Source organism: Saccopteryx leptura, chromosome 1, assembly GCF_036850995.1.
Source record: "Saccopteryx leptura isolate mSacLep1 chromosome 1, mSacLep1_pri_phased_curated, whole genome shotgun sequence".
Taxonomy (NCBI): Eukaryota; Metazoa; Chordata; class Mammalia; order Chiroptera; family Emballonuridae; genus Saccopteryx; species Saccopteryx leptura.
Genome location: NC_089503.1, coordinates 16,741,593 through 16,755,280, shown reverse-complemented (window position 1 = coordinate 16,755,280; position 13,688 = coordinate 16,741,593). Strand labels below are relative to the sequence as shown.

The 13,688-nt window shown below is 48.3% G+C and overlaps 1 protein-coding gene across 1 annotated transcript in view; it reads right to left on the bottom strand.

The window, feature by feature from the left end:
* Nucleotides 1–5,862, bottom strand: part of NUP160 (nucleoporin 160) — a 51,076-nt gene extending 45,214 nt beyond the window's left edge. The window contains exons 1-3 of the mRNA XM_066361553.1: nt 5,568–5,862; nt 5,110–5,221; nt 115–325 (exon numbers count right to left, since the gene is read on the bottom strand). Of these exons, the coding sequence (XP_066217650.1) occupies nt 115–325; nt 5,110–5,221; nt 5,568–5,724 (480 nt within the window). The 5' untranslated portion in view covers nt 5,725–5,862. The remainder of the gene's footprint in view (nt 1–114; nt 326–5,109; nt 5,222–5,567) is intronic.
* Nucleotides 5,863–13,688: the final 7,826 nt, after the last annotated feature.

Below are 13,688 nucleotides of genomic sequence, written 5' to 3'. Positions count from 1 at the left end.
GCTTGGTGAGGACTAACAAAGAATCCGAATTTCCTTCAGTTCCAAAGGCTATTCCTCCAGCACTGAAACGGCGACAGCCACAGGCCTCTGGGAACTAAGACCTAACCAACTTACACTTCTGTACATCCGGGACGGGTGAGGTAAAAGCAACCTGTGCACTGTCTGGTTGGTCAATATCAAGATTATCACATGATTCGGGGTCTCGGAGACGTGCAGGCCCCCGGGTAAGAGGCTGCAGTTTTGGAATTTGAGGCGAACTGCATTATTCACCAGGTGTACGTCCAGGGACTCTTCCACCAGCTCCAGTGTGTCTCCGGAGGTCTTCCTGGTAAAAAAAAAAAAAAAAAAAAAGAAGACATTTGTTTAAAAAGTTTATGCTTTTCTTTCTGATTGTTACACTGAATTATATGAAAATAGTTTCCAGGTGAACTCTTCCAATTTGAAGAATCGGGACAAATTCAAACCAATTTCTATATTTCAAACCACCACGTTATATAGATTTACAAAGTATAATATAAAATTCAAATCTAATTATATGACTGGCTATTAAGTGGAGGAATTTCCAATCTTGATAGTCCACTTATTTAGAATATTCAGTGCAATTAAACAGTGTAATGGAAACTCACCCCGCCCATTACTTTTGGGGGAATGTGGCCTCCCGTATGTAACTGCCGGCTCAATTCCAGTGACCTTAACAAGCGCAGTATTTCCCCTCCTACTACTTCTGTTATTTTTTCCCACTGGGATGCAGGGCTGACTCTACTTCAGGCGCAGCTCTGCCACATGCTGTCCACGCCTCATCTACCTGCCACGTTACCCCCCGCAGTCCCCCAAGGGCAGGTCTCCTTCCAGCAATTAAAGGCCAATCTCTGGCTCTCTCAAGTATAGCCTTCTTGCCTCCATCTCTCTTTCCTCCAGAGCCTCCCCAAACATTCAGATACCCTCTTCCCAGGCCACTCCCTTTCCAACACCCATTTTGGCCCCATCCAGCCATCACATTTTCTCCATTCTTCTCTATGGACGGCCTCTATTTACTCACCCGCCTCATACTCTTCAACCTACCTTCTTACCAAGGTCACCAGGCCAATTCCAAAGGCCTCTTCGGTCCTCTTCCTTGACCTCTTTGCAGCAAACCCCCTACTTGACCATGCCGTCCTTACACAGCCTCTTCTCCTCGCCTCCACAGCACCCTTCTGGTTTTACTCGCCCATCTCCGGGCACCGCCACGCCTTCTCCTTGACTTGACCCGCATGTGTTAGTCCTCAAACCCCGACCGAGGCATCATCTCTGCTACTCTGCTCTAGTAACTCATGCTGTGTCATCAGCACACTTTTCGGAATCTTCAACCTCACCCTGAAAAACTGCTTCACCTTCCTGATTTCTGGTTAAAGTTGCGTTCTGGATCTTCCCAGAGGAGTTCACCCCCCGAGCCCTCTCTAATGGTGGTAGCTTTCTCTATCATGCTCCTGTAGTGTGGCTTCGGGGTAGGTCACTGATGTCCTGCTTGCCCCCACTGCCACTCCAGGCCCCTGTTCCTCCTCCCTGCCCCAAACACTCGGCCCTGAGGCACATGCAGTCACATACCACCCTGTTCGTGGCAGACCTCCCTCGTGCGTTAGCTCCTGGCTCCCTCTCACTCCTGCACTGATTCGGAATGATTTCCATACCTGTGTGCTTCCTAACACCTCACTTCCCCAGCTTCTTCAGTTGCTCCCTCCAGTGGTCACCCTCGGCTCCTACGCGCACGACGGTCTTTCCCCGCACTCCTCCGTTGCCCTCCATTTCCCTGTGCTGTTTACTCCCTCTGCCTCCCTTACAGCAACGCTCCTTGAGAGTTGTTTTACACTCACAATTCCTCTCCTTCCCTTCTCTCTTGAACCCACTCCACTCGGGCTTTTGCACCACTAGTGCAGCAGGTCCTGGCAAGGCCACCAATGACCCCCATGCTGCAAGGTCAGTTCTCATTTCTCTGACTTACATGCAGCATTAAACAGTTTTCCACTCTCCTCCTTCCTGAAATATCTCCCCAAGCTTCTGAAACACCCCTCTCCTTTTGTTCGGCTCTTGGTTACGAGCTACTCCCTCTTCGCCTCCTTTACTGGTTCCTAAATATTGGAGTGCCCAAGGTCCAGTCCTCAGACCTCTTTCCTTCTCTCATCTACGCAGTAGTTTTCAAAGGGGGCTATCCTACCCCATTCCCCAACGACAGAAGACACTATCTGGAGATTCTTTGCTTGTCACAACCTAATGTGCACATATGGACACGCATGTGCATGCATGTACTGCTGGGATGTGCTGTGTAGAGGCCAGGGATGCTGCTCAACACTGTACAATGTAAAGAACAGCCTCCAGAACCAAGTTTACCTGGTTCCAAATGCCAAAAGTGCAGAGCTGAGAAACCCTGATTCATGCTCACCCTCTAGATCTCATTCAGCTTAACAAGTTTAAATGCCACTGAATGCCAACAATCCCCAAATCTGTATCTTCAGCTCTAAAAGTCTCCATTGAACTCCTGACCTCTGCCTCAACACTTCCACTTGGATATCTAACAAGGACCTCAAACTACATCTGTCTAAAACAGGATTTCTGGACCTAGCAAACTTGAACATCAAAGAAACTAAAATACGTGCTTCACGTCAGAAAACTGGAGCTCACTCTCGACTCCTCTCTTTCTGTATGTCCCACATCTGGTCCAGCAGTTAATTCCAACAAATTCACCTTCAAAACCCATCCACAGTCAGAACATTTCTCACTACCACCAGGACTACCCTGGTCTAAGCCATCATCATCTCTCCAAATCATGGCACCAGCCGCCTCAGTGGTCTCCCTGCTCCCATCCTGTCCCCACCACACTCTGCTCTCAACCTACAGCCATAGCAATCCTTTAAAAACACAACTTAGATCGTACCACTCCTTTACTCAGAACCCTCAAATGGCTTCTTCCTATTTCACACAGAGAAAAGTCAAAGCCTTAAAGTAATCAACAAAGCCCTGAGCAGCCTCTCAGCTATTGTTATTACTCTACCCTGTGTTCACTCAGCTACAGACTCATGGCCCCTTGGTACTCTCTGAACATAACACATAAGCTTCTGTCTCAAGGTTCTTTGAACTTCATTTTCTTGGGAGGCTCTACCGGAAATTCTTGGTCCCCAGACATTCTTTTTCCCTCTGCTCAAATGTCACTACATCACTGGGTTTTGCCTGACTACTCTATCTAAAATATTAACTCCAACAGACGTTTCTCTCCTCTCTTATCTGTTCTCAATTCCACTTATCACCTGGCAAACAACATTTATTTATCTATTTATTTTTGGTTGTTGTTATTTATTGCTTATCTCCCTCCACGAGAGCAGCAACTCTGTCTGCTTTGCTCCCTGCTATATCTCCAGTCCCTAAACACTGACTGGAACATCTGAGATGCTCAAACATATTTCTTAAATAAATGAGATTGTATCTCTAACAAAGGTCTTTCTTCTGAGCCTCAACTCTGTAAATACCAAAAAACCTACTTGGCATTGCTAACAGGCAGCCACACAGATAGTTTACATTTAGTATGTCTAAAAAGTAATCAAATCTCTCAAAAACCTGTGCTCTGTATCTCTATAAATGGCAACCTCTCCACCATATATCTGTAGTTAGTTACATCAGAAACCAGGGAGTTGCCCTTGCTCCCTCCTTTTCCTGTTCCACTCCCACCCCATATGCAATCCACCACCAAGTCTAGAGCACCTGCCTTCTCAATCCATCTATTTCTCTTTTCCTAGCGACTACCGCAATTGTGTCACCAACATCTCTTACTTGGGCCACCATAAAAATACATTGCTTTTTCCTACTATACTCATTCAACCCAAATTTACTTTTCACAAGGTAGACTGAATTTTTAAAAAATGCAATTTTAGGCCCTGGCCAGTTGGCTCACTGGTAGAGCGTTGGCCTGGCATGCAGGAGTCCCGGGTTTGATTCCCGGCCAGGGCACACAGGAGAGGCGCCCATCTGCTTCTTCACCCCTCCCCCTCTCTTTCCTCTCTGTCTCTATCTTCCCCTCCCTGAGCCGAGGCTCCACTGGAGCAAAGTTTGCTCGGGCGCTGAGGATGGCTCTGTGGCCTCTCCCTCAGGCACTAGAATGGCTCTGATTGAGGCAGAGCATCGCCCCCTGGTGGGCATACTGGGTGGATCCCGGTCCGGCGCATGCGGGAGTCTGTCTGCCTGTTTCCAGCTTCGGAAAAATACAAAAAACAAAAACAAACAAACAAAAAAGCAATTTTGATCATGTTAGTAACCCTTCAATGATTGCTCAAGGCACCGAAGATAAAATCGAAAGTCTTTAAAAAGGACCTGAGGGCCCTTCATGAGTCCTTCCTGCCCCCCCCAACCTCAGCCTCTCTCATATCACTTTCTCCCATCACACTTAAGCTCCTCCTCCAGTTCTTTCCACCTCTGGGCTCTGCACACCCTGATCCTGCTTAATGAACTGCTCACTCCCCCAATCCCCCCGCCTAGCTAAACAATTCTCCCTCAGATCTCAGATTAAATGTGACTTCCTTAAAGGCCTTCCCGGCCCCACAAATAACACCTGGTCCTCCCATTAGCCTCCCAGCCCCGTTCCTTTTCCTCTGAGACAAGAATGAAAAATTTGTATTTATATACCTATGTCGTGGTCATTGGCTTAATGTTTTTTGTCCTTCTTAAAAGGGCCCCATGAAAAGTGAGTCCACACTGCTACAACTTGCATGATGAAAAAGGGGTTTTTTGTTTATCGCTTCATCCCTAGCACAACTAGTGCAGCGCCTCACATGTAAAAGCTCAAACATGTTTGTAGAATGACAGAGGCTGTAAAGCATTATAAAAACACGACGGGTTTATGTTTAAAACTGGCCCTTGGGGCTTGATTCCCTAAGCTACATTTCCTCTGCTTTTAGTGCTGCCCTAAGAGGGCATACCTCCTAGAACTCTGAGTTCCTTAATCTTCTCCTGATTCACGTATGATTAGAAAAGTCTTTCTCTTTTCCTGTCTGTTGTCGCGTTAGAGAATGACACTATGAAAGCAACGAAAATTCAGACGCCAAACAACCCGACCTTCCAGGGGGCTTTGGCGAACGCAGCACTTACCAATGAATGAATCTGTTTCTGGTGACGGATAACAACTGGCCACTTTCCACATAGTAGAAGCCTCCCGCGCTCTCACTGTATTTCACGGTTCCGGCCGAGGTATTCGCAGTCCCTGCGAAAGGAGAGTGATCACCCTGCACACGTGGTTCTCTGGAAATGACAGAGACCCAGGGCGCCGAGGAAGCGGAGGATGAAGGGCTGACAATCCATATAAAGAAAGGGGGATCTGGGAATGACAGGGACTGAGGGCGCTGAGAAAGCAGAGGATGACGGGCTGACAACTGACATAAACAGAAGGGGAAGAAGGAAGAAAGAAGTAGGACACTAAAGGAAGCTCTGTTCCCGGGGCTGTAGCCATGTGGACTTCGGGGGATGAATTCGGGATGAGAGACTTAGGAATACACGAGAGGAGCCCGAGGGGAGGAATCGGATCGCGCCTTCCTTGGCTGCTTCCGTACCAACGCTGCAAACTGTAAATTCCCGAAAGTGACTCGGTCTTTCGCGCTCAGCACCGCTGAGCTCCACGAAGCCTCGTTCCAGGGCTCCCGCCGCCGCCATCTTCCCGCCGCCGCGAAGCCCGACGGGACAACAGCAGGCCCCGGCGGCGGTCGTCATTTCCGGGGGCGGGAAGGTGAAGAACCGCGGGGAGAAGAAGGGAGGCCCCGACGCTGCCTTGCGGGGCTTCCCCCGAGTTAGCTCGAGAGAATGGCGGGCAGGGAAGAAGGTCGAGGGGAAGGGGAAGGGAGAGGCGACTCTGCCGGCGGAACCTTCGTGCGGTGGACCCGGACGCCCCCGGGGGCGGTGCCGTTTTCCGGGCGACCCCAGGGCGGGGGCGGGGGCGGGGCCGGGTTTGTTTCCCTTTTTGAAAAGCCGGCGGGGACTTGAGGGCTGAACTCCCGAGAGCGCGAGGCCCTGGGGGCGGGGCAGATCCGCGATCTCTTCCGGATTCGGAGTTTGCGGTCCCTTCTCCCTGTGTCAGGGGGTCCGCGTGTGAGTTTCCACTTGGTCTTCTTTTCTTCACCCTTCCCCGACACATGGGATCCGGGCGAGGGGAAGTGGGGCAGAAGGGCCTTTTTTCAAGAGGCTGTATTCTGTATAATGAAATATAATGGGTTCAATAAAACATTGATGCTGCAACCTGCTGAGATGAACGCTGCTCTCCTGTATGCTTGAAAGGAATTTGCCTTTCGTTCCACCCACGATCTGAAGGTTTGGAAGATACTGCAGTTTTACTTATTATCTAAGGGCTGCATAGATGCTCAATACTGTATTGAGGAATATGCTCATTTTAACTGGAGAAAGGGTTTGTTTTTTTTTACAGAGACTTAGAGAGAGGGATAGGTAGGGACAGACACATAGGAACGGAGAGATGAGAAGCATCAATCATCAGTTTTTCGTTGTGGCACCTAGTTCATTGATTGCTTTCTCATATGTGCCTTGACCGTGGGGCTACAGCAGACCGAGTAACCCCTTGCTCAAGCCAGCGACCTTGGCCTCAAGCTGGTGAGCTTTTTGCTCAAACCAGATGAGCCTGCGCTAAAGCTGGCGACCTCTGGGTCTTGAACCTGGGTCCTCCGCATCCCAGTCCGACGCTCTATCTACTGCGCCACCGCCTGGTCAGGCAAGGTTTTGTTTTTTTGTTTTTTTTTTTTCTTGTTTTTTTTTTTTGTTTTTTTTTTCATTTTTCTGAAGCTGGAAACAGGGAGAGACAGTCAGACAGACTCCCGCATGCGCCCGACCGGGATCCACCGGGCACGCCCACCAGGGGGCGACGCTCTGCCCACCAGGGGGCGATGCTCTGCCCATCCTGGGCGTCGCCATATTGCGACCAGAGCCACTCTAGTGCCTGGGGCAGAGGCCACAGAGCCATCCCCAGCGCCTGGGCCATCTTTGCTCCAATGGAGCCTCGGCTGCGGGAGGGGAAGAGAGAGACAGAAGGGAAGGCGCGGCGGAGGGGTGGAGAAGCAAATGGGCGCTTCTCCTATGTGCCCTGGCCAGGAATCGAACTCGGGTCCTCCGCATGCTAGGCCGACGCTCTACCGCTGAGCCAACCGGCCAGGGCCTGTTTTTTTTCCTTGATGGAAAACGTTTGTTAAGCACTTTTGTTATTACTTGTTATTTCCAGAGACTACAATCCTTGTCTTTCTCTGTTTCATTCACCCTATTCTGACTAGTCTTCTCTCTTTGCAGCTCACTCCTAGGACACTTAGTGGCAATTTAACGCCTCCATTCTACGAACAGTCCATTCTTCCTACCACCTTTTCACTGTGCCTCATTTCCTATTTTTCCTTCTTGCTCTGCTTAAATTCTATTAAATTACTCCCTTGCCCAGCTCTGTTCATCATACTCTGGTAAACACTACAGCAGTGATTAAATCCAAGTTTAAAGCCAAACAGACCTACATGCTTCCCTGTACCTCCATCATGACTCCGAGCCTTGAGTGGGTCCTATTGCTGCCCAGCAAACACATTGTATTTCCCTTGTCTACTTCCTGTCGGAGATGGGTATTTCACAACTCCTCTAACCTTGCCCTCATGCTCTCAGCTTGCTTCTGCACTTTGAAAATAGATGCAACCAAAGACTATCTGACTACCACCTCTCCCTCCCTACTGCCATCTGTACCCACATACTCTGCCTTCCCTTCCTGTTACTATAAGATGAACCAACCCTGAACTAATAGGACATTTCTACTTTTTCCCCTGTATCACCTGCCCAAAGACGTCATCTCAGCTCCAGAGTGCTCTGTAGGATTGTGAAGCCTCAACCTTTTTTTCTGCCCATTCCTGACTCCCTTAGTCTTTTCGAGGTGCAGTTTCTGAGATCACTCTCTAATAAACCTTCTGCATAGAAATCTCTGCCTCAGAGTCTGTTTCATGGGGAATCTAACACACACACACACACACACACACACACACACACACTCACGCACACATCCTTGTCTAAGGATGGACAACCAGCTGGGAACCAGCAGGGAAAAAAATTTGGAAGGAGAAAGAGTTTAGGGGAGGATCTATTCTAAATTGCAAAACTGATGATGAAATATTGGAAAAAATATTGTAGTAAGGTATTTGAAGAATTTCCTCGCTCTTTCAATAGGAGATAGAATTTGTATATTGCTTTTATTCTTCCCCTCTTTGAATCCTAAGAATAGCATGCCCCTAGGCAATGGAGGGAGGAGAGAGACATTGGAAGAATCTGTGAAATGTATGTCTTGTGAATCACCATCTGCATGTAGTTCTAAGCTTGTGTCATGTTATGCCTCCCCCCACCTGTATGTGGTCAAAGAGTATATAAGCAGCCTCTGAGAGTTGGTCAGGGCTGCATGATTTGGGTGGGAGGATTGCCCTGTGTATGCCGCTGGCTTTTCATGATAAAACTCCTCAAAATTCATATTGGACGTGGTGTCTCTACATGAACCCGCAGAAATGAGGTACAGTACTTTATAACATTTGGGGGCTTGTCCAGGATGCGGTATTCCGTGTTACCGTGAGTAGAGACGCTCGATCAGCTGGCCTACTAGGGGGGGCCTACTAACCCTCCAGGGGCTGCCTGACCCTGCTAGCTTACTAGGGGGGGTGACCCCTGAAACATTTCAGGGCTCCGGTTCCCAGTGGGTTCAGACAGTATCTCGGCAGATATCATTTCTGGTCCCTAACTTCAACAATTCAGCAAAGAAATCAAGGAGTGTGAAAATTTGGACCTTGGGGATTGTAGGCAGGGTTGCTTTTTTACTTTGCTGATTTGGGTCTCTGAGGGGTTTTGTTTTGGGACTAGTCTGCTTGGACCAGTGTGTAGAGGACTGGATGCAGTCATACTCTCACATTGGGCCCCTCAAAGACCGAGACATCAGTGGGGTGGGGGGGGGGTTAGGACTCGCCTTGGACTTCCCTGGGGGATATCTGGTTGTACTCTGGGAAAAAAAAGGAGGGGAGACTTCATCTTGCCCAGGATTTCCAGAGGCATCTAGGTGTGCTCTTAGAGCAGAGGTTCTCAACCTGTGGGTCGCGACCCACAGGTTGAGAACCGCTGCATTAGAGGAAACTGAGTTAACCAGGTTAACTGATCTTGCCATGGATTCCCAGACACATCTTCTTTGTGTTCATCTGGTGTTTGTCAAGATCTCAGTCTTTGTTAATTAGTGCGTGAGTGGAAAGCGGCCTACAAACACCTGAGAGGCCCCTGAGTGATTTGTTTGGTGTGTGAATGGCAATCTCTGGTGCCTAAACCTAGGCTCTGGGGATGTGGCTAGCAGAACACCTAAGAAACCCCTGAAAGTGGAACCCTTTCCCTTGTCTATTGAACTGTGTATTGTCTTTTTGTGATTTGTGTATGTGAGGTTTTTGTTTAATGTGTAACTGTGTAAGGCCTGAATTTTTATGCATGCAAAATTGGAAATTCCCAAATTAAAATTAAATTAGAAAATTCTGGGCAAAAGTAAAAGGAAATTTATAAGTGCCATATTAGGTTAGTGGCTATCTGTCAGAGCTCCGCAAAATATAAAATCTCTTCCTTGGATCCAAGACCTCTAGCTTCAGGGCACTCTGTCTGGCTTCCCCTGCCCTAATTTTCTTCTATTGGCTCCTTCCTCTATTGTTTCATATCTGGGGACTAGTTAACTGTTTGTCTTTCTTGCTTTTATTGGTGTGCTAATTTCTGCATTTTAGGGGGACAGTTTCAATTTTGTATGTTGGTGGCTTGAACTACTAAACATCGGAGGAGGGCCCAGTACACAAAAGACTCCCTTAGGCTGTTTCCTAAAGCACTTTCAAGAAGCTTATGGAGACCACCATGGGTACGGAATTAAATGGTCAAAAAGAAGGCTTCGCACTTTTTGTGAATCAGAATGGCCCACCTTTGGGGTAGGATAGCCATCGGCTGGGACCTTTAACCTCCGGCTAGTAAGGGCAATTTGGAACATCATAACTGAGGATCCAGGCCACCGGGAGCAGTTTCCATATATTGACCAATGGCTAAATTTAACAGTGAATCTGCCACAATGGCTGAAAGCTTGCTCCGTACAGAAAGGGCGCTATGCTTCCTAGTCAGGCCAGATTTGAGTCTAGAAAAGAGAGGATAAAAAGGAAGCCTCAGGACTTCCCGTCCTTACAGAGTCTCCTGAGGAAATCGAGCTGCCACCCTCTTATAGGTCAAAAGCTAAAGCCCCTAATCCTACACAGCAGCTACAAGAGGAGGCTATAACTTCCACTGTTACATCCCCACCTCACACTCGGAGTGGATCTGAGTATGGGCAGAGAAGGGATCCTGTCTTGCCACTCAGAGAAGCACCCCCTTCGGGAACTGACCCCGACCTTGAGGAACGGCCCTTCCTTGTGTATGACCCATTCTCCACTAGTGATCTATATAATTGGAAAAGCCAAAATCCTCCATTCTCGGAGAAGCCTCAAGCTCTAATAGGGCTTATAGAAACTATCCTACAAACTCATAGACCTACCTGGGAAGACTGCCAGCAACTTTTAAATACTCTCTTCACTTCGGAAGAGAGGGATAGAATTAGGCAGGAAGGTAAAAACGCAGTTCTAGGGCCAGGAGGGGGATCAATAGAGGAAAGTAGGGACTGCATCGAGGCGGCTTTCCCCTCTACTAGACCACAATGGGGTCACAACTCCCGGGAGGGGAGAGCCTCGTTGGTCGCTTTTCACTGGTATCTCTTATCAGGCCTAAAGGCTGCGGCCCGGAAGGCCACCAACCTCTGGAAGGTTTCTGGAATTTCCCAGGACCCACAGGAAACACCCTGCTGCATTTTTTGAACACCTTTGCGAGGCATACTGGGTGTATACTCCCATAGATCCGTATGCTGTTGAAAACAGCTTGGCTATTAATTTGGCTTTCGTGTCACAGCCAGCCCCCGATATTAAAAAGAAACTCCAAAAGCTAGAAGGGTTTGAAGGCATGAGTAGGTCCCAGTTGATTTCAATAGCTCAGAAAGTTTTTCATAATAGAGAAACAATTGAGGTAAAACAGGATAAAAGGATAGCTAAAGTACTTGTTGCAGCACTCCAAGAGACGAACTCTTAAGGAGAGGGGACCCTCAAGGGAGCGAGATAAAGAAAGAAATTCGAGGGGGACTAGGACTCGGCTAGGAAAGAATCAGTGCGCATATTGCAGGGAGGAGGGGCACTGGAAAAACAGATGTCCCCAAATACAAGCAGCTAAGACAAATTCCAAGCTTCTGAACCTTGAGGACTGACGGGACCAAGGCTCCTTTTCATTGAACCCCCGGGAGCCTATGGTTCAATGAAAACAGCAGAAATAGGGAGGAAAAACTGTGGACTTTTTAATAGACACTGGAGCAACACATTCGGTCTTAACCAAGTCTCTAGGGCCCATTACTACACATAAAACTTCAATACAAGGGGCCACTGGAAAAACTGCCTACTAACCATGCACCACACAGCGGACAGTCAATCTAGGGCAAGGAACAGTCACCCATTCGTTCTTGGTTGTACCAGAATGCCCCTTTCCCCTAACAGGGCGGGACTTATTACAAAAACTCCAAGCCACAATCTCCTTTAAGGGAGAAAATACCACCTTAACTATAGGAGTCCATAAGAGAACTCCAGACGCTGGGTTACAGCTACTCCTACCCCCTCTCCGAAAAATATCTTTTACAGGAATCAGCTGAACCAGAAGAAGCCCACAGCCCGTCTACTCCAACAGCTTCAGGAGAGTTTTGCAGAAGTATAGGCTGAAACCAACCCTCCCGGACTAGCAGCCCACCAGCGGCCTGTGGACATACAATTGCTATCCACTGTGACCCCAGTAGCAGTAAGACAATACCCAATGAGTTGGGAAGCTAAGGAGGGAATAGCTGTCCACATACGGCGTCTCCGGGGAGCAGGAATCTTGGTGCCCTGCCAATCCCCATGGAATACTCCCTTATTACCAGTCTTAAAGTCCGGAACAACAGATTACCGACCGGTATAGGACCTTTGGGAAGTTAATAAACGGGCAGAAACTATACACCCTACAGTCCCTAACCCGTACACATTGGTAAAGACCATACACCCTACAGTCCCTAACCCGTACACATTGATAGAGACCATACACCCTACAGTCCCTAACCCGTACACATTGATAGAGACCGTACACCCTACAGTCCCTGACCTGTACACATTGATAGAGACCATGCACCCTACAGTCCCTAACCCATACACATTGATAGAGACCATATACCCTACAGTCCCTAACCCGTACACATTGGTAAAGACCATACACCCTACAGTCCCTAACCCGTACACATTGATAGAGACCATACACCCTACAGTCCCTAACCCATACACATTGATAGAGACCATACACCCTACAGTCCCTAACCTGTACACATTGATAGAGACCATACACCCTGCAGTCCCTAACCCGTACACATTGATAGAGACCATATACCCTACAGTCCCTAACCTGTACACATTGATAGAGACCATACACCCTACAGTCCCTAACCTGTACACATTGATAAAGACCATACACCCTACAGTCCCTAACCCGTACACATTGATAGAGACCATACACCCTACAGCCCTAACCTGTACACATTGATAAAGACCATACACCCTGCAGTCCCTAACCCGTACACATTGATAGAGACCATACACCCTGCAGTCCCTAACCTGTACACATTGATAGAGACCATACACCCTACAGTCCCTAACCTGTACACGTTGATAGAGACCATACACCCTACAGCCCTAACCTGTACACATTGATAAAGACCATACACCCTGCAGTCCCTAACCCGTACACATTGATAGAGACCATACACCCTGCAGTCCCTAACCTGTACACGTTGATAGAGACCATACACCCTACAGTCCCTAACCTGTACACGTTGATAGAGACCACACACCCTACAGTCCCTAATCCGTACACATTGGTAAAGACCATACACCCTACAGCCCCTAACCCGTACACATTGATAGAGACCATACACCCTACGGCCCCTAACCCGTACACATTGGTAAAGACCATATACCCTACAGTCCCTAACCTGTACATATTGCTCAGCCTCCTGCATCCTGATCATCGGGTCTATACAGTCTTAGACCTTAAAGATGCCTTCTTCAGCATCCTACTAGCACCTAAAAGCCAGCCTGTTTTTGCCTTTGAGTGGATAGACCTGGCAGGAGAATTCTCTGGCCAACTAACATGGACTAGGCTGCCTCAAGGCTTCAAAAACTCTCCTGCTATCTCTGATGAAGCCCTGAGTGCTGACCTGGTAGCCTTCCGGCAGGAACATCAAGACTGTGCCCTACTCCAGTACGTAGATGACCTATTATTGGCGGCAGCTACGGAGGAGTGCTGTCTCGAGGCCACTCGAGATCTCCTAGCCTCACTACAAGTATTAGGGTACCGAGTGTCAGCTAAAAAGGCACAACTCTGCACTCCAGAGGTTACTTATTTAGGCTTCAGGGTCAAAGAAGAACAAAGAACTCTGTCCTATGAACGCACCGAGGCCATCCTCTGGGTCCTCACTCCAACAACTAAACAGCAAGTAAGAGAATTCCTTGGGGCTGTAGGATATTGTAGACCATGGGTTCTAGGTTTTGCTGAACTAGCAAGCC